Raw genomic sequence first — 26,661 nt, forward strand, 5'->3', positions numbered from 1 at the left:
GAGGAAACTTGCTTTTGTACCACATGTGCTGCAGCTGTCTCCAGAGTAGAAGAGGACTCTGCTCTTCATCTCTAAAACTCAGTAATGTCCTGTTTTTCTCTTTGTAGGATGATGCTAGCACCTCTCCTTCAACCAGTACACGAGGCTCTGCCCAGCAGCAGCAAAATTCATCAGGTATTAAGTTGAACTACTGTAGTACTGTAGTTGTCTTCTTAATCTAGTCTTCTCTACCACCTCTAGATTCTGGATTCACTGTCCTACTTCTGATTGCAGAAACCAACAGTAACTAACAGAAAAATTCCCAAGCATCTGTGGTTTTAAAAACTGTATTCAGTAAGAAATTATGACTTTTATATGCTTCACAGTCAAGAAAATTGCAGGACAGTTTAGTTAGACATGTAGCTGAGGATCTGTGTCTTCAACATTACCCACCTAAATATTGTAAGAGAAAAAAGCTGTATTATTTTACTTTTTGTAGTGTAGATGTCCTTATTTATACTAGTTGGAGTTTGAATGTCAAACTGCTATTTAGTTTGTTGCAATAAGGCTGATCCTGAGAGTTCCTAGATTAAATTGTTTTTCCTAAAATTAATTGAAATAACTGTATCTGAGTAGATGAGCTGCAAGGAGTCACATTCCTCCCTGCATCAGTCTTGGCTTTCACACATACTGGGAAAAATCTCTCCCAAGGGAATGACTATTTAACCATTCCAGCTTCCTTTTGGAACAAAGCCATGACTTGTGTGTTTTGCCAAGAGAAGGGGAGGAAGCCAGGAGAAAGGTGTATGTCAATGAGATCTAGCAATTTCCTGGGAGTGCCTGTAATTCTTTTAAAAGGGTTTTTAGGACCTCACAGAGGAGGAAATCCTTGTATATAAAGTTGTCAAATCTCTGCAACAGTTCATTTTAGGAGACTGGGATGATAGGAAGCACTTTAGGCAACCAGGGTTATGTAGTACAGTTTTTTGGGGATGTTCTGTGAGTTAGAAGTACACACAACATTAAATAAATTCGCTGTGGAGATTTGCATAGTGGGCTTTTACTGCCCTTTTTTACATACACCCACATTTTCTGCCAACTATGCAGACAAAAATCCTAAGACTTCTTAATTTAAAATATAAATAAATATTGTACTGACTAAAGTAAGCCTTGCAGCAATCAGCCTGTATTTCCTAATAGAAATTATTTATGCTTTTCCTCCTGCTGTTCCAGTTCCATTTCTTTTTAGTATTGTTTAACTATGTGGTCCCTAATTAAAGGGATCACTAAGCAGATTTTTGCTACTGCTTTCCCAATAATGTAGGCAAATGCACTCATTCAGCAATCTCATTTTCCTGGCTCTTCTCCTAAGTCCCTCATCATCAGTGAATGAAAGCAACTGTGTAAGACAGTCAACTTCAGGATATTTTTATTTTTAGAGCAAAAATAATAAACTAACTTTCCATGTTTGTTTTTCAGACTCTGGGAAGAAGCCATGGGAAAGGAGCAATTCTGTTGAGAAGCCTGTATCTTCATTACTTTCCAGGTGAGCTGCATGGGGTGTCTGTGCGGCTGGCCGGCAGGCGGGATGGTCACGCTGTCCCTGTGGCACGCGCACGACTCATGTCTCGTTTCATTCCATTGCTGTAGAAATCCATCAGTGGTGAAGAGCTGTGAAGCTAAGAGCCCCACACAATCCCACGTGTCTTCTAGGTACTGGCTAACTGCCTGGCTTCTTCACTGTCCTGGCTTGTCCTTGGGCTCATCCCATCCCTCAGCACTAGTGTTCGTCTTCTGCCGCACCTTTGGCTCATTCTCTTGCAATCTGCTTCGTCTGTCGCCGCACAAAGTGTGAAGGTGTCATGTCAGAGCTTTGTTCCATGGAAACAGCCCCCTGCTCACTTGGGCATTACAGATGTTAATCGTGCTGGAACCAGCACTTAAACCATCCATGTGTGTGAGAGAGTCAGAGACACGGGTCTGGCAGTGCTGTGCCATGTGGCAATCACGCTTTGGACCGTCTTTCTACAGCAGCTTCATGCCAATAGGTGAAGCTTTCAGTGCCCAACCTCTGCAGAAATTAAAAAGCAAAAGCAGAAATGATCTGAAAAGCTTGCAGCTGGGATAAGGGAAGTTTTTCTTCTACCCATGCCACTGCAGTGGCTGTATAAGAAAGGAGAGTGAAACTTGGTAATAAAAAAGGCCCCACCACAGACAGACACATGGGATACAAAAACCAGCAGGTGTCAAAAGCCAAGAAACCTAAAGCAGGACTTCAAAAGTCCTGTCAGAATAGCTAGCATGGGTGGATCAGCACCCATGTTTTTAATCACAGAGCTTGAGATAAAGTTTGATGTTGGACAGCTAGAGAGGCTTGCTTCCTGTGCTGATCCAGGACCACCCAGTGTTACCAGACACTGAGATGGATGGATAAACTGAATAAGGAGGTGGAACACAGGCTTAGAAATGTTTAGTATTTGCTGCAAAGAGATGTCACTTATTTTACATTGCTAGGTATACAACAGTGCTGATAGTCTGGAGAGAGATAAGTTGCCAATGGCAACTATCTGCACATACTTGCTGCTTTGTTTAAAATGCTGTAACATGTTCTGCCCAAACATTCAGAGGAATACATCAGTGTTACTATAGCAAAATATAGTTTTGCCAGCTCTCCTAAAACCAGTGAAACATGTTGGTTCCAGGAAATACATGAGCTTCAAATAGATAGAAAAAGACCATTCTTCCTCCTTGCAAATGGGAGTGAAACATGGGCTATTTAAAGCAGCCATCACATTTTAGTAGCTATCTTTTATAATGGCATTGCATCCTGGGAGGAGGAGTTCAGTGGGAAAAAATTATTTCCTAATTTAGCACCTGGAGTAGTGCTCAGTAGTAGTAGTGCCTGCTTGAAAGGCTTCTGTGGGGGGAGCAGGGCTGTTTCCTAAAGCTCTCTGTGGTGACCTGTTTCCATTCCTGATCAGTTTGATGGCATTTGGACTCCATTAGCTGTGAGATGGTAGGACACATGTCAGGATTTCCCAAGGAAGGGTTGCAAGACCAAGAAACCTTCAGGAGCAGCAGCATCTCCACCAGCCCCCATTTTGGGCTTAAAGATGATGGCAAAATTATCTGAAGCCTTTTTATAGCATGTTTAGTTTTTTTAATATTTTAGTGTTACTGATTAAAAGAGAAAGGTAAACAGCTTCTAGTTCCGTAATTTATTTTATCAGATGTCATCATGGTTCAGCCCACTGACTAATACCATACAGAAAGACTGATAACACTCAGGTGCACTAGCCATTAAAGCCAGACTGGTTTTGTTTGAGTCAATAAAAAACGACTGTGATACATAACACTATCAACAAGCCACACTTGACTCATTGAAGTCTTCCAAGTAAAGGATTAGTGGGTTATTGTTTTCCCAATAAAATTTTTCTAAGCTGTAATCTGCTATTACTTTAGCATCCAGTGAAAGCCTAGTTTGCCAGGACAGGGCTGCTGTACAGGAAAGAGACTGTGAGAGAAAACCAGACATGTAGCTTGCAAATTGCAAATGCTGTAATAAAACACAGTGTTCAACAGGCCTTATCCCCTCAGCATTTTCTAATTTGAAATCATTGAGAGTCCCAACACACACACAAAAAAAAAATACACAGCATCTTTGAGGGTCAGGTTGTGCATACAGGAGCAGTGCTGCTCTCTGGCTGCCAAATATTCCTTTAGCAGCACAACAGGGAACCTCCTGTCCAGCACAGGTGCTCCTGCTCTGGGGTGGATTTCATCCACACCATCAGGTGGGTGCAGCTTACCATGCATTGCAGGAAACTGACTCCTTTTTTATGCTTTTCTTGCATTTCTCAAGGATGAAGCCAGTGAGCAGCAGCAATGATGTGGCTATGGATGCCTTAGATTTTGATCGAATGAAACAGGTGAGTGAAAGTGTCATTTGCACTTTTAGAGATTTGGCAAGCTACCCATTTTCCCCCATGCATGCGCTGTACAAGCAAAACGGCTGTTCAGTCTTCTGATTTCCTCTATAACTAGGTGCCTAGAGAAGGGCTAGCTGGTGAGCAGCAAGAGAGCACAATCTCACTGCTATTTCATCCTAATGTCTGCACAGAAATGTGCAAGTAAATATGCCAGCATCCTCTGCATCCGTGCCTGGGAGTGCAGACGTAGCTGTTAGCAGTGCTAGGCTCTGACCAGCAATGGAGGTGGGGGACAAGCACAACCATGTTAAACTTGCATTTTCTTCCACCAGTTAGAAGGAAATTCTGAGCAGCTGACTTGTGTTTTGTCTCATCAGGAAATATTGGAGGAAGTTGTAAGAGAGTTACACAAAGTGAAAGAGGAGATAATTGATGGTAAGAAAGAGAAAAATTATTATTTTTCTCACCTTTATGACTAATTTTCCATAGATAAGATGATAGGAACTGCAGAGAATTCCCTGGTGGTTTCAGACTTCTCTAACAGCTCTGATTTATACACATATTTGAAGAACAAGCATCTACCTTATCTGAGCTCTGACCATAATACTGCACTTACATCCTTTATTATGCTGTTGATGAACACTTTTACCACCAGCCTATGAGAAATTCACTGGCTGGTGTTTCTCACAGGTGGGAGGGTGAGAAAGGGCCTGCCTGTAGCCCATGGCACATCAATTTATCACAATCAGCAAGCGTGAAATCACTTGTAACTTGCTGACCACACACACTTGCCGATCCAGGTCCAGGATAAGGAGGGGACAAAGGAAACTAACTGAAAATCCTTCCCAAAAATCTTCTGTAGGTTTCCTATGCTTGAAGAGTTATTTCAGACCTTCACTTGATTACAGCTTTCCAAATAGCCTTATATTTTTATAATACATTGAAAAGTACAGCGGCTGTACCAAATTTATCAGTACTTTTTTATAAATTGCTCTGCAGTTCACAATTAAAGGTATTTTTCAGGGCCATTATTAAAATGCACGGCAAAATTCCCATTTGAAGGCCATATTAGGGCATAGGAAGATGCATGTCCACACCCTGCACTCCCTACCTCAGATTCACAGGGAAGGGGAAAAAGAGGAGACTAAAACAGCTAAAATCCATTCCCTGTGCCCTTGCCCTAGATCTGTGTGCTCACAAACCTCCGAGGCAGTGTGCAGTTGGAGAGACCCTTGTCCATACGCTACTGCCCCAGCAGCTTGGCCCTCAGAGCCTCCCTAGTTCATTCCAGTGCAAAATAAGGCATTCACATACACCACAGATGCAACTTCTCACAGTAGTACTGCAGTTTGCAAGCCAGCAGCTGACTGCTTACCCTTACTCATCCTTTTACCCTCCACTCATCCTTTTTCCAGCGTGTACTTTCTGCAACCTCTGCACTTAGCGTTTTCCATCACACTGGATATACCATTATGCACTAACTTTCTGGTTTGGTTTTCTAGCCATACGGCAGGAGTTGAGTAGAATCAGTACAACATAATGATTGCAAAGCATTTGGACGGTACTAAGAATGCTAGGAAGATTGGATCATTTCTAAGTGTACCAAGGTCATGCAAGATGGTGAGAGAGGACACCGGCACTGTCTTTGTTCTTACACCCTTTTTATTAGCAGACTCAGCACACTTTGAAGCTTGCTGCTGCCTTGGATTCGCTTCATTTTACAAGTCTTAATCTAAAGATTATTAAATTTTAAATTTCTGGATTTTTTAGATTTCATCTGACACTGCACATTGGATTTGTCAGCCTTTTTTGTATTTTGTATTTGCTTATTTAAATGTATTACCTTTCTTTTTAGTAGTAGATAAGAACACACGTGAACCATTTGCTTTTGATAGATGACTTCAAAGTAATTTTACTAGTAGTCTGCAATGTAAATGAAGATCCTTTGCCAACAGAAATGTATTGAGGCATCACCAGAAGAAAGAGACATGTTTAGTTGTCAGCCAACAAGTTCTTTGTCTCAGAGTTATCACAATATTAAAAAATGGTACGTCAGTGCATCACAGTATCTGTGTTCATATTGGTAATAAACTGTTTATTGTCCACACGGCCCTGCCTTTCTTTGTTTCATTTGTCCCTTCAGTGCTGTGTCACTTGGTGGTAGGAGGAGGGTGACTGAGACTCACTGTGGGGTGGCAGCTCTGCCTCCTGCCCTGCAGAGCACGAGGAGAGAGCCCAAGTGCCTGTGGCTGGTGCAGTGGCAGCAGCCCTGCCTTCTCCCCCAGGCAGGCGTGGCCCTCACCTGCCCAGCCCTCTGCCTTGGCTGGCTGAGCACCAGTCCTGCAGTCAGGCTGCCACAACCTCAGCAACTTCTTGCCAAAGTGACTGAAGGACAGTGGCCTAAGGCTCTTCTCAGGCCACCATCTGTCCCACCACATCTCCTGCTGTCACTGAAAAAACCACAGGTCCCCATCATCTGTGCTCCTGCAGATTTGCAGTAATAAAAGCGGAGTTCAGGTATTGAAATCCGTCAAGTATTTTCCAAGTTCCCTTCATTTCTTCAGGCTTCCATAAAGATTTTATTTTAAAAGCTGGGCCCTGAGGATTGGTTTTGGGAGCAGAGCCTGATGCAGCAGCCCAGCAGGCTGGCCAGGGACAGCCAGCCTGCTACAGGAGACCCAGCAGAGGAGGCAGCATGAGTCTTGTTTGGCAGTCAGCTGTAAAATGTTACCTGTTTTGTTTTGGGGTGTTCTCCAGCACTCTTCAAAGCAACCCAAATGCCTTTTGCAACTGAGTCTTTGTTTCACAGTCTGGTTATACTGTAGATTAAATATGGGAGAAATGGGAGAAATCTGAGTTTAATGCAACAGTGAGCTCAAGACTGGGACTGATGTTTGTTAGCTGTTTAATGCCAGCTGAATGCAAGAGAGAGGTCAAATTGCAAGATAAAGATTTCCACATGGGAACTTAAGCAAGTAGACACTGACGTGCACCACATTGCAACAACCCCAGGACCACAAGAAGGAGCCATCCCAGTATGAACAACCCGGACAAGCATCAGTAACAGCAGAGATTAGAATGCTCTCTTGTATAAATCTGCTCATGCATTTCCTAATTATAAATCCATTTAATAGCATACCTGATAATGGCAAGTGCTCCTCAAAACTCCTGCTTCTCAAGATGACATCTGTTTTGTGAACCTCTCCTGTAATCTTAACTAAGGTTCTGGAGGTTGGTGCTTGGCACGGTTCATGTTTTTCCTTGGAATGTGGCATTCTGCCTAAGGTCACCTAATAACCATGTTGTACAACCTGGATAAGGTGTGCCCCTGTGTTAACATCAGCCAGCTGCTGTAAATGGGATTTTCTTACTTTCTTCAATTACCTTTGCAGGCCTCATATAATTACAACGTAATAAGCTGAAGTTTGCACAGGGACACTTAATAGTGGGAGCAAAGTGTGTGGGGTGGAAAGTGAAGCTTGGCAGGGGAGCAGTCCTGGCATCACTAGCACTGTGCCAGTTCCCAACCTTCAGCTCCAGTGACAGGGATGTGCAAGGTGGATTATTTCCAGTAGTGGCACTACCAGAGGATTCTCTCCTCCCAGACAGTAATTCAGTTTGCTAGCTGTCTCTGCAGAGAAGGGTGTCCTTTCATACTGGGTTTGTTGAGCCACTGCAACAGGGCAGGCCACAGGCATCTTACATAGCAGAAATCTAAGGTGACATCACTCTCCAGTCCTTCCTATCATACAGCTATTTGCCAGAGCCTTAGTGTGTCCAAACAATGAAGGAGATTTAGATCAATTCTTAAGCAAAGGGAATAAAACTATACATAGCTCAAACACGCTTTTAACCCATATGCCCTGTGGTTATGAAAAAAACCCTCCTGCCAACTGGTAGTAGCAAACACAAGTGCCCATGGAGAGAGCAGGACCACAGCCTTCTCCAGCAGCACCCCACACGCTGGGACCCAGCTCACACTGCACATCTGCAGGCACTGCAGGCTTCCAGCCAGCTCCTGCTGAGATGGGCAGGGCTGAGCAGGAGGGCTGTGGGGCTGCCCCGGCTAAGCATGTTGGGACCGTGATGGAAATACTGATGGGAGGCAGGTGAAGAAGCAGCTGACAATTTTGGTTGGCTCATTTACACCAGAGCCTGTGTGTCAGGCTAGGTTAGTAGTCCACAGCAGATGTGGGACTGGATCATGAAACAGCTGAGTAAGGGAACTACAGCATAAGGTCACTCATCAAAGAGGATAAGGACAACAGTCATATTGAGGAAAATGGCATAATCTTTATTGTGGTTTTTATATTAACTTATTAAGTTGGACAAGAGAGTTGAGGAACAGCTGCTAAAGACAAAGGAAATTGAATATGTGATCAGAGTGCCAGCAAATCTGCAGTAAATTAATAAAAAACTGAAATTCCCTGACATAAGCACTGATACAAAGGTAATGGAAGTTCCCACACCAGAGGAAAGCAGCTTTAATACTTATAATGTCTTAGGTATGTTCATCACTGAGGAATCAGTAAAGGCTGAAGTGCTGGAAGAAGCTTCATTCTTGTTCTCCTTATCCAAAAGCACAAAATAGTATTGGTGAATAATTTCCAGCTCCTATATTACAAAGAATCTTGATCTGCTGAGCAAGCCTGGGTATTTATTTACCCAACTGCCAAAATCACATAGGTGAGAAAAATGGAGAATGGGGAAATAAAGGTGGAACCCAAAATGCTGCAGGAGAAACCCTGCTCAGCTGCCTAGTGAACAGACAGACTGACTCATTGGATCCAGTGCTGCTGAAGGAAGGAACAAAATCATGTTTAGTGAGGAAATCAGGCTTCCCGGGTCTAATCACATACTCTGAGGGACCAATGAGGCTGTACAATAATATTTTTCTTTGTTATAGCCATGGATTTCCAGAAGAAAAAACCCAAACTGTTAGAGGGCTACAGAAATTTTATATATATAATTTCTCTTTTAACCACTTTATAAGAACAAAAATATTTTGCCAGCTTTCCATGGTAGAGGGAATTTACTAGATGGCATCTGAATTCCTGACTCCCAAAATATTGTGCTGCTTGGAAAAAGGTTATGTTGATTAAGGTTTCTGATGATACAAAATTATTGAGGATAGCCAGAAGTTTATAATTGGAGAGGACAGGCAGGAAGATTTTAGTATGCCAGTAGGTGGAAATGAGAGATGAAAGATGAAAGTTAATGTCAATAGCACCAAGCAAGAGATATAGAGAGAGAAATGACCCCATCTCCATGTTCCAGGAACATCCCCTTAACACCACCAGTGGCAATTTTATATAGCTGGAGTCTCATGTGCTTCCCAGATGTCAAGTTGTGCCCCTTGAATGACAGAGGGAAAGAATTGCCATTATTCTGAAAAAAGTTAGGAACAAATACCACCATGAAGATGAAGACATCTCCATGTCTTCACTGGCACGTACTCCTAACTCCCATGCACAGAAAGGGGTGTAATATAGAGGAGACTAAGCAAGGTGATCAGGAATGATAATAATTTTGGCAAGGAAAAATTAAAACTAGAACCTATCCTTTCCCCAGAGGACTTACAGTAGGGAAAAGGGTAAGGTACATGAAGTTATGAATACTGTTGAAAAGGTGAGTGAGGAAGGACCACCCAGTTCCTCAGAGGCACATCCATGCTGCTGATCAGGAAGTAGGTGGAGCACTAAAAAAGGATTTTTCCTTGCCACATTTCAGATCTGTCAGTTAGCAATAATATTACATCATAAGAATGGAAATTCTTTCAGAAAAGGTTTAGACAAAGTTCTGGAATAAAGATCAAACAACAGCTACTGAAATAATGTTACAGACGTACAAAAATATAAACATATTCCATTGCATATACAAAATTTCTGCTATTAGCAATTATCAGAAGATACTAGGTTAGACAAGACATTGAGCTAAAAGCACCCTTGTGTTCTCCAGAGAGTATCATTACTTCTGCATGCCAGTCTTCCCTGCTTCCACAGTCCTGTGCACACAGAGCATCTACTTCCAACCTGGCATCAAGAGAAACATACATGAACTACACATACACATGCTCACACATAACACACAGCAAACATTCCACCCACAGACAAAACTAAAACTTAGGTTTGGGCACTTGTGCCCCGGGAAGTTAATTCTAAGCCTAGACCAAAGGTTCACCTAATCATAGTTCACTCTAATCTAGGTTCTGAGGGTTGAATATACAAATATCCTTTATTAAAAAGTATCAGTTGTCTAAAATTTTAGACAACTTCATTTTCACACTCATCCTCTTGGCATAAGCAGCATGCACCAACTTTAATTCAGCGCATACAAAGATCCTTCTATTTCTGCAGAAAACTGATGTCATGGGAATGAACAAACACACTCCACTGCAGCAGGCAGAGCTGCCCCGTTAGCTTTCCTTTGCCAGCTTGCACAGTCTCTTAACCCTTGAATAAGGACCAAGCGTGTCATCAAAAACAAAGTCCCACAGAACTTGAATCCAGGACTGGTGATGTGGGAGGTTATCATAATATTCTGCTGCAATCTTCTTCACCTGGAAGAAGAAGAGAGAGAATGAGCTGTTTGGCTGAACAGAGTCAGGTGTGTTTCAACCTTCACATTCAGATCTGATAGCACATCCATTACCTGAAGTTACTTGTTATTGCTTGTGAGCTTCTGAAGTTCAGCCAAATGAGATGTATTTAAATGCATTTAGATACTTCTTAGCAGATTTCTGATGTAAGTTTTGCCTCACAGTGTCATAACTTGAAAGGCAATGGATTGCTGCCTTCAGTCAGAACTATTTTGTCTCATTTCAGAGGTGGTGGGATCTCCACAATAAGATACTTTATCCACTTTATCAATTGCCAAGACTCCAGCACGTTATATTTAAAGCCCTGTTTGCCATTCGTAATATTCTTCTGTTGAGGCTTATGGGTATGAGAGAATTAACAACTGAGAAAATGACAGACACAGCCTTGCCCACGCTTTGTTTTCTACCCTGCATTCTGCTACCATGATGCAAATCCAAGAGATGGGTTCCTCCAGCAGGCAAAGAAAATTGCAGGGGTGGTTCTCCTCAGTCTGATATTAAAAATACTGAGATTCATTATTAGGTCACAAGTCCAATAAAATTTCATCCCTGCTACAATTCCCAAGGTCTGAAGACTGTTGCCATCAGAGAAGCATTGTGCATCATTGGCATGGTGCTTGTAGTGGGAGTTAGGCCAGAACCAGAGGACAGAGGTTTCAAAGCTGGCAGGTTCAGAGAACTGTGAGGATTCCCAAGTTGTCATTTATTATTCCTGCTCCAACTAGATGCTTTGCTTTTTGAACACATTTATGAAGCAGCAAAATCTGTTAACTACAGTACACTTGCACATAACTGCTTGGGCATGGTTTTATTGCAGCTCCACCTCCTAGACAAACAAAGCTCTAGAATAGAGTAGTTTGTCTTGCTGAACAGCATGACATCTCTCTTTAAAACCCTGCAGAATTTTAAAGCCAGCTGCACTGAGCACAGTGCAGACTTCCAGTGAAGAGAGAAAGGGTTACACAGAAACCATCATGCAGGAAGAGGGTCTCATCATCACCCAAGGTATAACGGGGCAACCTTAACACAGCATTTATTGAACAGTTATTGAAAAGGTAAGAATTCAAGTGAAAGTTAAATTATAAACTAGTATGACTCCCTGTTAATTGCCTCATTAATTCAGCTTCCTAGTAGACACATCTCTGTAAAGTAGGTTGGATAATGTACAAGAGCCATTAAGATCTTTTACCTTTGTACCTCTCACACTCCTTGTCCTCCTGCCATGGTAGTGCTGTGCTAGAGATGGAATATTCAGTTCAGCTCTGACTGTATTCTGTCTTTCACTGAATTCCTCCAACTTAATAACCATTTTCTCTATCCTTCTTTAAAGCATTGGTTTGTCCTTCAAAGTACTTAATTTTCAATGGTTCATTTTCAATGATATTCAGACAATATCATGATTTCTACTTAGAGATATTTGTTAATGAGGAACCTCTGGAAGAGAGGTGATTTCCATGTTTCCAAGATCTCTGGACATGCAGATTTGGTTCCCTATGCTCCTTCTTTAAATCCAGTCAGAAATAATTTAATCTGGGTATTGTATCCTCCCTTTTCCCAGCAGGGTAATTGAAATAGCCAGAGGATGAGAGGGAGGACTATTTCAACAGTAAGCTCCCTGGAATGAAGGCTACTCATGAAGCCTGATGCAAACACAAATGGGGGCTCAGGTACCCAGCTTCAAAAGCTTCACTCTAGCTCTGACATGGTCATTACCTAGCACACACTTGCTTAGACCTTCTTTCCTACCTCCATTTTAGAAATTCTGCCTGAATTCTGCCTTTCATCTGTAGTTTAGCCCTCATCTACACTACTCGAGTTCACATAGCAAGTCTACCATTCCCCTCTTCTCCAGAGCCCCATGTATTTCTTGCCCTCTGAACCAGACCATGTTTTCTTACGTAGTTACATTATCCTGCAGAGCTCTTGACCATGTTATATTCTGACCACTACAAGAGCTTCAGGAAGTTTCCCTATACTGCCCCTTGCACGTGGAAGTAGAAGGCTGGAGATTCACAGAAACCAATTCAGCTCCTAGGAGCAATGTCTCAGGCTGCATCCTCTGGCCCCAAAGGCTCCAAAGGAAAAGTAGTAGTGACAAAGTAGTTAAAAATGGCCCAGAGAAGAGGCCAATAAACAGCCTGCCTATGTTCAGCCCAATAGCTTCTGCAAACAGAAGCAGCACCTTGTGCAGGAAGGGAGGCACCACTTGCAGCACTCCAAGGTCTCCGGGCAAATCATCTGTAGGAGATGTACAGAAAATATGGAGAAGGGAAGGTAAAACTGCAATAAGAAAAGGAGGAAAGAGAAAATTCAATGGATGCAGTTACAAGGGGGACTGCTGAAAGATTTTCTTACGGAAAAGAAGGAAATTCCTTAGGTACATCTTCCCATTTTACTAACACGTGTCAGGAAATAATTTTAAAACACATTTCTCTTTAATAACAGATCTAAGCAAAAGTTTTCCAGCAAAACCATCTCATTTTTCATTATTTCTTTCAGCATCTCCATACATAAAACAGAATTATCACCTTATCTACCAGAAAAACTGGATAGTGGGAGTGCAGAAAGTAATTTAATGCAGGCTCCCTTTTAAATGCAACATCATATGAGCTGTGGCTGAGGGAGCTGGGGTTGTTTAGCCTGCAGAGAAGGAGGCTCAGGGGAGACCTTATCACTCTACAACTCCTGAAAGGAGGGTGTAACCAGGTGGGGCTCCACCTCTTCTCCCAAGCAACAAGCAGCAGGACAAGAGAAACAAGGCCTCAAGCTGCAGCAAGGGAGAAGGTTGGACATGAGAAAGAATTTCTTCACTGAGACTTGTCAAACATCAGAACAGTTGCCCAAGGAAGTGGTGGAGTCACCACCCCTGGAAGTGTTCAAGAAATCACTCAACATGTCACTTCATCCTATGGTTTAGTTGATATGGTGGTATTAGATCAAAGTTTGGACTCAATGATCTTGGAGGTCTTTTCCAGCCTTAATGATTCTATCTCTATTAAGTATGGTTGAGGCTGGAAGAGTCATCCTCTGTGCTACGTTCTGGTTACAATATAAAACCTGTAAATGGCAGTTTCTAGGTAACAAGTTTTGTGGCCAGATCATTGATTGTCTTAAGGAGGATGGCACTGTAAATTAAGTATTCCAAAATCCTGCTCCTCAAGCTCTCCATATATTGCATTGTAGGTGATCCATCTTCTTCAACTCCTCCCTGTCTTCCTCCTTACAAATCAAAACTGTAAGTCTTAACTCATTGCTAGTTTGTAAATGAAAATTGAATCACATCTGGAGTGCTCTGTCCAGTTCTAGGCTCCTCAGTGCAAGAGGGACATGGAGCTCCTGCAGCGAGTCCAGTGAAGGGTGACAAAGTTGATTGAGGGACTGAAGCACCTCTCTTACAAGAAAAGGCTGATGGAGCCTGTTCAGCCACAAGAAAAGACAACTGAGAGGGAACCTCATCAACCCTTTAAGTACCTGGAGGGTGGAGAATGGACCCAGACTCTTCTCAGTGCTACTGAGCAATAGCACAAGGTACAACAGGCAGAAACTGATGCACAGGAAGCTCCACCCGAACACGAGGAAGAACTTCTTTACTGTGCAGACACTGAGCACAGGAACAGGCTGCCCAGAGAAGCAGTGAATATCCTTCACTGGGGATATTCAAGAACCATCTGGACACAATCCTGTGCCATGTGCTTCAGAATGACCCTGTTTGAGCAGGGAACCTGAACCTCACCCAATCTGTGATTCTGTTATCATGGAAAGATAACAAGAGAATGCAAAGTCTGCAGGACAATTACTAGGCACTTGGCACATGGTATATTGAGGCTTTTCTTCAAGTAGGTCAAGGTGGCAGGGCAAGAAATCCATCTTTTGGACTGAAACTTTTGTTCTGGTTCTGTGCTTGTAGAGCACAGTGACAGGATCCTACTCACAGTCTTCATATCTGATAGGTACAAAAGTTAAATGCAGCCTAGTATTTCAGCGTGGCTGTTACACATTCTTTGTCCTGGGGCTATACAGAAACTAAAGATCCTTATGACACAAAGCTGAAAAATTACATTTAGAATGCTCGAAGACTTATTACAAGAAGTCCCCTCTATAGTCCTACATCCCCACCACAGGATGGTGAGCACTCAAGCTAGCCCTCCTAGCCATCATAGGGTTAATGAAATCTGCAATTCAAAACCAGCACATCTACCATGTTTTCCAGTCTTGTCTGTCTAATAAATCTGGTTTTATACCATGTCTTTTCCTTTTCCCACAAGCTTAATGAGTAACTAGTTTGCCCCTGGTAACACTGCCACTTTTATTGTAGCTTCTAGAAGAGTTCCTCCTCCAATCTCCTCTCTCCATAAGTATACTCAGTCCTTCATACAATGAAGAATGGATCTCTTTGCTCATTTGGTAAACAATGCAATATTTTATAGTTGTAAGACTTCATTTAAAGACTAATCTATTCTTAAGTCTACAGGGGTTTTTCTTAGAGCAGGTCCTTCATTGCAAAGTTAAATTTCATGGTCTCTTGTGTAATCTCTCATGATACTAGTGGGAAAGTTCTTACTGGGCACCCATGTCACTCATCTTTAATATCCATAAGCTTATGCTCACAGCCTAATTCTTCCTCTTTCAAATCTGTCACAGTCCTAGGGTAAAGGTCCTTCCAGTGGCAAACACATTACTCAGAATGTTCTGAATGACACACCTGTAACAAAGGAAAACGCTGAATTTACTTTCCTGATAAGCAAGCTGAAAAACTAGTTACTCTCCAAGATTAAGATCCAGTTCCTCTCAAATCCTATTTCTCCCCTGATCTCAATCATGCAGGATAGATCTTTAAAAATAGAGCTCTTTACTCCACTTTCTATTTGCCAATAATTAAAAACAAAAATAGTCTCACTGAGAGATAATCCATATTACACAATGCAATTATTAGAAGTTCAAGTGTCTAAGAGACTAAATCTGAAAAAAAAAAATATCTTTGCTGAGTGAGGAGTTTGCCAGAAGGTTAAGCAAAGCAGAGTACAGTGAGGTTTCTTACCTGCAATGAAGTTCAAGATTGAAACAGAGAGGATCTGTTTCCTTATGTTCAGGATTTAAAGTTAATCAGAGAGGATCTGTTTCCTTATCTCTTTTCATCAGAGGAGCAGAGATTTTTTTTTTTTCTCATTTTGTAGAAAAGAGTAACCAATTTGTTTTAATGGTCAAAGGATTTTCTACAGGAACTGTTTTGCCAAAGAAAATAGAAATTTTTAAAATATAATTCTTTTTAATAGAATTTTTACTTGTAATTGATCTCTTGTCAAACTCCAAGTCTTCCATATAGTTCTGTCAGGCAACAGTGATTGACAAACCTGCTCTCTCCTCCACCAGCAGGGCAAGTCTCACTTGCCAAAGAGCAAAACACACATGAACACAAGCCCATGAAATTCAGCTAATAACTCCATCTTTATGCAGGAGGGCTGACACTTGCTGCTGCTGCACTGCCTCGAGGAATTAGGCTGAACTCTTTGTGGTGTGGGTGGAGAAGAGCTTTTCAGGTCTCAATCAGGGCTGGAGCAACAGTCCCAGCAAGTTCAATTAGTCACTCACCTACCTTGTGCAGGATATGGAGCTAACCTCCTTCTCTTCTATTTTCATTTTGGTAATCTAGGTATCTAAGCCCATCTAACAAGTTTGAACATTTGAAACTAAAGCTAAGCACATGCACTTCCCAGCTGAGCTATCAGGTGTATCAGTGATGGGAGCACCTCACAGGAGAACTGCACATCCCAGTGTGGGCTGCTGTACCAGCTCCTCTGGGCCTCACCAGGAACAGGCAGCATCTCCAGGACAGACCTCCAGCAGCAAAGCAGTGAATGAAACACAAGTGCAGGCTATGTAGAGGCTTCCTACTCTCTTCTACACAAGAACATCTCCCCTTGATTTGAATCTCCTCTCAGGGAGTGTTTCTGTGATGGAGAACACGAGCCCGTACAGCAGGGTTTGCCCTGGTATGCCAGCACAGAAGTTGCACATGGTGTCAGTAGTGCTGGGGAGGTCACAGCTCCTGAGCCTCAGGCTCTACCTCCACCTCATATGGATATTGCAGTGGCAGTTCCCAACTTTGCATCAGCCCACAGAAAGATGTTTCCTTCCTGTTATGTTGGAGAACTTCTGTGTAGGAGTAATCCTTGGAAGTCACGTACCTCTAACACCGTGAGCACCTGCTGAGGAGCCCTTGCATTAAACACACAGGAGCAGCTACACACCTGGAGCGGGATGGAAAACCATTCCTAGACACCTGGGCCTTGCAAATTTGATTCCCACAACTGATAAAACGTAAACAAAAAGGGGTTTGCCTTTCAAAGGAGGAAAGCCACAGCACTTTCCCAAGGACAGACCAGGCCTCCTCAGTTTCTGTGGGTGGGGCACGAGAGCTAAAAGGAGTCAGAGAGTGTGGCTTTATTTTCCAGTGCTACCTATGTCAAGCTGGAACATGCCCCAAAAATTATGTCATCTTAAAAACAGAAAAACTTTTCTTTGATGTTAATCAAGCAATACAGTTAGCAGATTGATCATTAGACAAATTTCAAATAGCAATTGCCACCTGCCTCCCTTTAGCGTTTCAAAAAGTTGAAACTTAGTGGCTGAGGGATGTAAATTGAGCCATTTAAAGCCTTGTTGGAGGATTTTATCATGCAAAAGGATTCCTCAAGCCCTCTGAGGACTGGATGTTCTAGTTTGCATCAAATAAACTAAGTATTACAGCAGTTTGACAGTTGTTTCTCTCAATCTTTGGCTCCAAATTAATTAGAAACAAATCCAAAAGGCTGTTCCTTTATTTCTCCCCTTTTTTTCCCCTAAAATTGATAAATTGCTATGATTTGGAGTGTTTTCTTTGACACAGCTTAGCAGCTTTCATAAAAATCCCACTCACTCGTGCTCATGCTACACTTACCATAGGCAATCTGCATCCAGGAATGCTGGGGAAGTCATGGTGCTCCATGTGGTAGCCTACATTGAAGGTGAGCCAGTTCAGAGGTCCATAATAAGAGTATGTCTCATACCCTTTTAGGAACATGTAGTGTTCTGCTATGAAGTGCCCAGAAATGGGATGAAAACCCAAGCAAAGAATAGTACCTGCTATTAAGTAAATAACAGGTTTGAGCCCCCACAGGTAGTAAATGATGAGGTCTATAGAGAACTGGACGAGAGCATTAAGAATTTCCATCCGTGTGATTGCTTTGGGGTTCACATACAGTGGCCTCAGACTGTAGAACAGAGGTTGGAGGAACAGCCACAGCAGCTTCCGAAGCGGCGTGCAGAAAAACCAGCCCTCAAAGTCTGTGGGAATGTCCACATCCAAGCTGTCCCCTCCCAGGTACCTGTGATGGTCAATGTGGTACTTCTTGAAGGAGGCAGAATAGGGGATGCCAATGGGCAGGTTGGCAAAGACTGCGAACCATCGGTTCCACTTGGCCTGCTTGTTCCCAAAGGCCACGTTGTGTGAAATATCATGGATGGCAAGGGTCAGGGAATGGTTGATGCAGCCCCCAAAAGCATAAGCCCAGAAAAAAATCCATTTCCAAGATAAGTCTTTCACCAAGTAGCATGCCAGCAGCTGCATGAAAACCATTCCAGATACAATCCACTTTAAATATGGATCTGGTCCCATCAGAGTCTTGATCTCTGGATACTTTGCTAAAGGGAAAAATGCAGAGAAAAACTTGGTTAGATCATAATTAGGCAAACACAATCACCACTGTGACATTCTGGTTTTATCACACTATGTTTGAGGCCCTGGTTTTATAAAATGTTAATTCCAAAATAGGGTTGCCACTATGGTAAAAGTTTTACTAGTTCCAGCATAATGTCCCATTCTGATACATATTGATATATAAAGACGTATAAAAAACATACCCTGATGGTCTCTCTGTGGCATAATGTACCTTTCCCACAATGAATATTGATTCACAGTGATGAGTAGTAATATGCCAAATCCCACAGGATTTCTGTCATGTTTTTTAAGTTTTTTATGTCCTTTTGTATTTTGCTCAGATGTTATTTTCCACTAAAGGAATACAACTGCCTTCTTTGTAGCCCTTTTCACACTGCTGTTTCAAACACACAAGTAGAGGAGAGAGCTGAGCAACAGGCTCTCCAGGTTTTGCTCTGTGGTTAGATGACAAACACAGCATTTAAAAAAAAATCCTAATTATTTGAGTGTTTACCAGTGCTCACAACAGGTACAATTCTTCACACATAGTAACATCACAGTATACTATCAGGATTTTGTACAGCGTGGCAAATTTTTTTCTGTTCCTATGTCACATACCAAAAGCAGGCATAAAAGCCACATAGATTATCACACAACAGCTTCATGAGACTTCACAAATTCTGCAGCACAGCAGAGAGCTGGGCTAGGCCTGTAAGTCTGACTCATGTCAGGCCAGGACCAGCTTATTGATCTTCAGTCCCACCAGCCATTCATCTGTCCTTTAAAAAGAAAATAAGAGTACAGCTGATCCTCTAGGTGCTGTTCACCGATTCACATCTCTTTGCAAATCCACACTTCTCACTTCCAATATTACCTTGCACGTGATTCCTTCTGCTGCCTTATGGCTTTTAGCCATGCACTGACCTCCTTCCTTTAACTCATACTTTGCATTTCTCAGTAATTGCAGCTTACACATACAACTGCATAGAGAAGTCACTCATTCTGAACCCTGAGGTCACACAGCATTCCTGTGAGTTTCATGGGCCCATTTTATGAATAAAAAAGTAAACATCATCTGACTGTCACAGTATAATACCAATACAATAAAATCAGATTACAATGATCTGCATCTATGCAGCTGTGTCTACTATAAACAAAGGCTGGAGACAATAGATGGAATTTACGTGACCTTGAAAGCAGTGGTAGATATTGAGTGCTAGATGCAGAGAAGGTTTTTGTAGAAGTGAACCTTGAGAAGTGTACAGAAACTCAAAAAGATGAAGTGCTGCTTAAAGAAGCAGGTTAATATGGGAATGCTCAGCAACCATTCCAATAACCTTTGAGCCTCTTGGCCAACTTCAGCCCATCTTGAACAGAAATTAGAGATTACAAAGATTAGAAAAGTGCTGTGGAAGATGAGGACAAAGCAGATATACTAAAATCTTGTGAGGAAAAGGAGGTCAAGGTCACCATGAGGAGTATTCAGGCAAGAGAGAGATTCTCTAAGTGCTGGGAAAGCTGTAGTGAAAGTTCATATCTTTCTAAAGTCAGAGAAATATTTTGACAAAAATCTCCAGAAACTCCAGGGGTTTTTTTGTTTGTTTTGTTTTGCTGTTTTGTTTCTTGTTGCTGTTTTCACCATTCTTGAAATTATGTTTTGCACACCAATAAAGTTAACATGCCAATAGTTGTCTCTAGTATCTGAATAGGTACTTAAATTTTACATCAAGTGCTGCTTATGCAAAGTTTGCTCTAAAGTACAAGAATATAATAACCTGGTCAGAAAGACTATTACAGTGTAGTTTTATATAGCTTAATCTCTTTCCTAAGGACATCTGTCCAAAAGCCAGAAAATACTTTAGTAAGTCAAGCCACTTCAAATGTTGTCACATCGGGTGGCTGGTAAGAGATAAGTTACTGCAGTCACCAGAAGAGATGAAAACTAAAATAACTAAATCTGCTCCTCAGCCTGGTCAGATTGAGGCCACACTGACACCCCCTCCCCCTGCCCCCACCCCACCAAAATAACCAAAAAATAAAGTTTAATTAGATGGGAAAACTGCTTAGAGATGCTTCATACTGTCATTTGAAAATAATGGAAGTTTTTAACTTATTTCTTTCTGTGGCAGCCAACAAGGACTGCAGATTCCATTTGAAAAGTTCCATAGCAGTCACTGCCAAATGGCAACAGTGTGTGCAAGCAGCAATGCAGGCAGGTTGCACTTATCACAGGTGACAGCTATTAAGTAACTTGCCAAGGTTTAATATTAAATTCAACACATGATTAACTCCAACTGTAAACTTTTGCATACTAGTCAAACCACAATACTGTGTCTGTTTATCATTAATACTGATAAAGCCATCCTGAAACTGTGGCATGGAAAAATTCAGGTTTCTCCTCACAGAGAAGCCATGGCTTGGGCAGGGGGGTGGATGAAGGCAGGGACACACAACACAGGACAGGACACAACACCTACAGTTAGTTATGTAACTGCATGGGACCAAGTTTTGCCCTTTACAGTCGAATGAGAACAAGAGATACCCAGCTGCTCTGGTGTCTGCACAGCACATCTTCCAGCCTCCAGCTCACTGAGGACGTCTGCTAGCTCAGGCCAGCAGATAGGTTATCCATGGTGCTGCTTCTAGTTGTCCAGGCTGAGCCACTGCACTGCTGGGAGCGTGGGGACACTGGTGTAGATGTACAGCAGTGCACAGGGATGACTTTTCTGTCTCCAAGGTCAGCACACTGCCAAAGCAGCACAGGCACTTTAGTACAGGAGGTAAATGTATTAGTAACTCGGCCCAGACAGCTCCACAGACTCTCTGCTCCACGGTGATGAGACAGCATTCCCCACTCTTACAAGTCAAGAGACAACAAATGCTTCAAGTTTATTTTTCAGAAAGGTTCACAATTCTGAAACAACCCATTTACTAAATTAATTTTTCACAGAGATGACTCCATTGTTCTACACATCTTTTAAGAGGCAGGTCTCGCTCACCAAGTGACTAAAATTACAAATTAATCTATGTATTTTGTTCCATTGATGCTTCTCTCTGGAGATCCAAAAGCACTCACCATAGCCCTACAGGGATCCTCAGGGCTGGAGCAATTGTTCCTGGACAGGCCATTGGTTGCCAGGTCCTGCTGTTCCTGCTCCTAAGGAGACAGCAAATACCTTGTTCTGAACTTTCACTCATCCTCTGTCCTACTGATTCAGTCCCTGAGATAACTCAGGCAAGTCCCAGTGATGACATCAGACACAATTTCTCATTGATGTGACACTACATACTTCACAGTTGCACATTTTAGTAAACATGGGATTTGAAAGTGAACAAGAGCAGGAGCTGGCCAGAGGGACAGTGGTGATGGAGATTTAAAGGAGCAGCAGCCTTGTCTACATCCATGAGAAACTAGTAGCAAAAAGAGAAGAGATTTAATTTCTTAGTTTTCCTTTCTTTCCACCCCAAGTGCAGCATATTGATAAAGTCAAAGTGGACATACTTCTCAGTATAAGTCACTTAGAAGGTTTGTTAAAGGGAAGTAGGAAAAAATAAAAAAAAATCCTTGATACTGCTGCCCTGGATTGCATTCTATTGATTATGAGTCCCTGCCAAAACAGATAAAAGAGATGCCAGGCACAGGATGTAAGCTTTACTACTATGCTGGAGCTGGTAGTTGTACCAAATAAATAAACAAAACAAATGAAGACAGTTTACTAACATTATAGTGTTTTACCTTGTAGCAGCTCAGCTCAGAAACCTGCTTACAAAAGCACAGCACACCCAAGTCATCAGTGAATTACACGGACAAGCTGGACCAAGTTGGACGGTCATGAAAACTGTCAGAGGGCTGGAGCACCTCTAATAAGGAAAGGCTGAGAGAGTTGAGAATGGAGGCTGTCCAGCCTGGAGAGGAAAAGGCTTATGAACACCTTATTGCCTGTCAACATCTATTGTCAGTTTATAGGAATGATGGGGACTGACTTTTTAGTAGGGCATGTTGTGATAGGCCAGGTGGTAATAGTTCCAAACTAAAAGAGGAGACATTTAATCTAGACATAAGAAAGACATTTTTTACAATAAGGGTTGCCCACAGTTGCCCAGAGAGGTTGCAGATGCCTCATCCCTGGAAACATTCAATGACAGGTTGGTTGGGGCTCTGAACAACCTGAGTTGATGATGTACCTGGTACTCAATATATTGTATTATTCTATTATTAATTCTATTATTAATTCAAACAATGCATGAGTCAAGACACAGGTAGGATACACAGAGGACAATATGACAACACTTTCTGGTTTTTCATAGTCTCCTGTGAAAAAACCCATCCAGTACACAAAACAATAAGAAACATTTTTGGCCCAGCTAATTTCATTGAAGTTTTATATGTCCACTGTGCAAGGATAAGTGTCTTAATCTTGTATTTGTCACCCACAAGCTTCTAAATATCTTAGTGCTAGCTGGTCCAAGGGCAGTGGGTCACCCAGAAGTGGCCACCAGAGGGAAAGTACCACAGTGGTGCCACTCTGCCGCTGTCAGCAGAGCTGGATGATGTCAGCACATCACTATGTCAGCAGCTGTAACCTGTTTGCTTACCTTTGTTTATTAGCTAGTTCACAGTAAAAGGATGTAGGAATGCTAGAAAGAGGGCTTCCAGCTCCTTCTGAAAAATCTGCAGTATGGACTACGCTGAAGCCTTGGGTTGTACTCAACACATTTCCCATGGAAGACCACAAATGCCTAAATCAGTCGCTCTCTGCCCATGTGGTTTATTTCAAAGGTGATGCCCACAGGGAAGTGGCATGAGCACTGGGACAGCAGCTCTTCTCCGTGCTCATCAGAGGATGTTCACAACCAGGGGCAGCACTGTGCCCACACACTGCAGCATAAAGGGCAAACAGTTTCTTTGCCAGAAGCACATGTACTTCAGAGCTTTGATTTAAGCTAGGGACATAATATATTGCATATTTCAGTATGTACAACTTATCAGAATTTTCATAAATGTGATGTTTAAAAAGGCAACAGAAGAAACAGCTGGAAGAAATAGCAGATTAATCTCTAAATAAGAGAGCAGAGCTGGAAGCTGTACTCAGATCAGTTAAATGCTAAAATAAAATGGATTTTGGCTTTTTATTTTGTTCTACCTATCCCCATAGGCTAACATCTCAGACTTCCTACAGGATCAAGTACATATAAAACACTTGCACCATCTCCACTCCAAAATAACCTGCCAAAAAACTAATTACATAACTATTAAGCATTCTTGGATATTGGCTCATATTCAGATGTTCCTTGTCTATCCTGAGCAACATTGATTCAGCTCTCATCCTCAGCAGCAAACAAGTGCTTCCCTAAGGAGCCTGTGAGACAAGATATTTCCTGTCTAACTTACAGTACTTTTTTAAAGTTAGATCCAGCCCATGGCACAAATACGATCTCACTCTTCCCATGTCACAACATATTGCTCATTGCTTGCATTTGGGAAATTGTTTGCAGGTGGAATGACCATACATTGTATGATTATGGTGTTGCCTGCATTTAAGCAATGATTTTTTTTCACCTCTCAAGAGTGAAAAGCCATCAACACTTCCCACTAACCAGAGCACAATTTCTCCAAGTCTTTCAGTCCAATAAATCTTTACTGACAAAAAGTAGAAATTCTATTTCTACTGGATGCCCTCTCTAGGCTAAGCAGATCTAGATGAACAAACTTTTCCATCAGGAAGGTTTTAACCAGATCTTTCCCTAACAGAGCTTACTGCAGCATTACACAAATCCCAGTCCTGACACAAGGCAGTAACAGGCTTTTCATAAACAAGACAGTGACAGAATAGCAATGAAACAATTCCATTTCATAAACTGAAAAGCATGAATAACGTGTTCAGGAACATGTATAACGTGATCAGGGTCGAAGTGCCAGCTTGGCAAGAGATCTCCACTCTAAGTCAGAAGCAGTTGCACACAGACACTACTAAGCACAAGCTACATTTTAATACCTAGACACTACAAAGAGAAAAGAGATAAAATATCTCCCCTCTCTTGTGCAAAATGTTGATCTATTTGCTGGTATAATTATAGACTTTAGGATCACAAGCCTCATCTAGTGCAAGTGTCCTGCCACAAAGCCAGTTTCCAGCCAGCGCAGCTGATAAACACTGCTCACAGTTCTGCAGCTCAACTGGAACCAGTTGCCCAGAGAAGCTGTGATGGCTCATCCCTGGAAATGATCAAGGACAGGTTAGGATGGGGCCCTGAGCAACCTGAGCCATCAAAGGATATCCCTGCCCATGGTAGGGAGACTGGACTCATGGAGCTCTCATTCCAACATAGTCACTGACTACAAAAGACTTACAGACACATGGGCTACTAACTCTTAAGACAGGACAAACAAATTTGTGATGAACTTTTTTTACCTGTCAGATGCTCTATAGGCAACGGCCCAGGAAACACCACTTATAAAGAAAGAAACTGCCTTACGTGTTTGTCAGTTTGCCCATTTTTTCCCCTAACAGATAATTTCCATTTGTATTTAAATCCAAATAGCCATGCCTGAGAGAGACCAACATTTTAAAAAGCTGCAGCCCAGAGAACAATCAAGTTTCAGTGCTTAGCAACTAAATCATTAACCTATTGGGAAGGAAATAGTTCCTTTACCAGCATGGAATGCTGTCCCCAAGGCATCGTTGTACACAAAAATGCAAATTACATGGATTTTTCTAGATATTTGGTCATATGTATTTAAGATTCTTACTGTGTACCCCAGCTTAGCAAACACTAAACACTTTGGTAACTATATACTCTGAATACTAGGTGACCTTAGGCTTTGAATAATAGAGTGAGAATCATTATACAAATATTGTGTGGGATATTATGATAGTTTTGGCAACTTTTGGTAGCATTTTGGTGTTTGTGACACTAGTTTTATAATCCATTCTGCCTCACCAGACACAGATCATTCATGTCTCTCTTTCCATGTTGTATTTCTCTCTGCCCTTCCTTCCACTCCCACAGCTGGGCAGGGGAAGCTGTAAAGAAGGAGATGGACCTTGATTCCAATTGCTTGTTCTTAACTGAAAGAGGGGGTGGGCAAAACCTCTGCAAGTGTGCCGCTGAAGAGTCCAAAAAAGAGTTTGCTGCAACAAGGGAGTCCAAGTACCTCCTTACAGCTTCATCATGGTTTGCCCTCCCCATTCTATAGCACAACCAAAACCACAAGCAAGCAGCAAGGACAGAGACCCACCATACACCCTCCTACCCTTAGCTCACCAAAATGTAGCCCCCTTGACTGAAGGGATGAGGAGCCCAACACCAAAAAGCATCCCTTGCTATACTGACGTAATTTGACTATCATGATTACATAGTAAAATAATTATTATTTTCCTCGATGTAATTCAAACCTGGATATGGATATTCCATGACTGCAACTATACTGGAAATGTTTTTGTAATTTAGATTAATCCTGGATTAATTTCCAAGACTGTGTGGGAGTTAAAAAACTGCACCTAATTACAATATACCTTGTGCAGCAACTCAGTCAGAAGTTCCATTGCCATTTTATAAAAGTTCTTTAAAAACTTTATCATACTCATTAGAGGGAAGAAAACAAAATGACCAACCCACACAAATGAAAAGAGGAGGGAAAATCAAAATATTTTTTATTAATAAAATGTCGGAAATGTATTTTTAGGAGATACGCAACAATACTCTGCGACAATTCTGAATTATCAACTATTCTCAAAAACTATCTTCAGAATAGCCCAAACCCCCCACAAAAATAAGCCTCCCGATCCCCCACGCTCCTGCGAGCAGTTAAACGCTGCGTGTGCAGCACGAAAGTACAGGAGTGCACCTTGTCCCCGACAAGCAGCGGGGACTGTCTGTTGTCCCGCAGCGGATGTGACCCGCGTGCCCGTTTACTGTGATGCCGCACCAAGGCACGGGGAACAAGCGGCCGCAGGAGGGCTCGCAGCCCGCTCCCGGGGCGCGCCTGGCGGAGCCGCCCCCCGACGGCGGCGCCGCTCCCGGGGCGCGGTGCGGACCGGCGGCCGCTGGCACAGCCCGCGGCGCCACCGCTGACCCGGCTCGGCGCAGATTCGGCCGCGGCATCCCCGGAGAGAGTCGGGAGAGTTGGGAGCGCCGCACGCCCACCGGGCTGCGGCACTCGCTCTCCGCAGCCCGGACGCCAGCCCGAGCCGCACCGACACCGGCTGCCCGGCGCGGACCCCCGCCCCGCCCGTCCCTTCCCGCGCAGGAGCGCAGCCCGGCCCGGCTGCCCGAGCCCGGGCCCGGGCCCCCCGTCGTACCCAGGATCTCCTTCCTGCGCTGCGTATGGGGCTGCTCCGTGTAGACCCACTCGAAGTCCTCGCGGGTGACGCGGTTCCCCATGGCGCTGCTGCGCCCCGCGCCGCGCTGTCCTTATAGCTCCGCGCCCGCGGAGGGGCGGCTCCTCCGCCGCCCCC

At 42.8% G+C, this 26,661-nt stretch overlaps 2 protein-coding genes across 9 annotated transcripts in view; one reads left to right on the top strand and one right to left on the bottom strand.

The window, feature by feature from the left end:
* Positions 1–6,015, top strand: part of EVL (Enah/Vasp-like) — a 137,508-nt gene extending 131,493 nt beyond the window's left edge. For 4 of the 8 annotated variants that reach the window (XM_077783966.2, XM_021549710.4, XM_021549707.3 and 1 more), the window contains exons 9-14: positions 108–174; positions 1,459–1,525; positions 1,630–1,692; positions 3,842–3,908; positions 4,286–4,343; positions 5,411–6,015. In XM_077783966.2, coding sequence (XP_077640092.1) covers positions 108–174; positions 1,459–1,525; positions 1,630–1,692; positions 3,842–3,908; positions 4,286–4,343; positions 5,411–5,448 — 360 coding nt within the window. In that variant the 3' untranslated portion in view covers positions 5,449–6,015. The remainder of the gene's footprint in view (positions 1–107; positions 175–1,458; positions 1,526–1,629; positions 1,693–3,841; positions 3,909–4,285; positions 4,344–5,410) is intronic. The other 4 variants (XM_021549711.3, XM_085580729.1, XM_021549712.4 and 1 more) reach the window with 3 other exon arrangements.
* A 2,166-nt stretch (positions 6,016–8,181) lies between these two features.
* On the bottom strand, positions 8,182–26,661 carry DEGS2 (delta 4-desaturase, sphingolipid 2). Its single transcript, XM_021549631.4, has 3 exons — positions 26,506–26,661; positions 17,444–18,186; positions 8,182–10,467 (listed from the first exon to the last, which is right to left on the bottom strand). The coding sequence occupies exons 1-3, from the start codon at positions 26,585–26,587 to the stop codon at positions 10,324–10,326; spliced, it is 969 nt and encodes a 322-aa protein (XP_021405306.1). The 5' UTR covers positions 26,588–26,661; the 3' UTR covers positions 8,182–10,323.

This window comes from Lonchura striata, chromosome 5, assembly GCF_050655825.1.
Source record: "Lonchura striata isolate lonStrDom1 chromosome 5, ASM5065582v1, whole genome shotgun sequence".
In the NCBI taxonomy this organism is placed as follows: domain Eukaryota; kingdom Metazoa; phylum Chordata; class Aves; order Passeriformes; family Estrildidae; genus Lonchura; species Lonchura striata.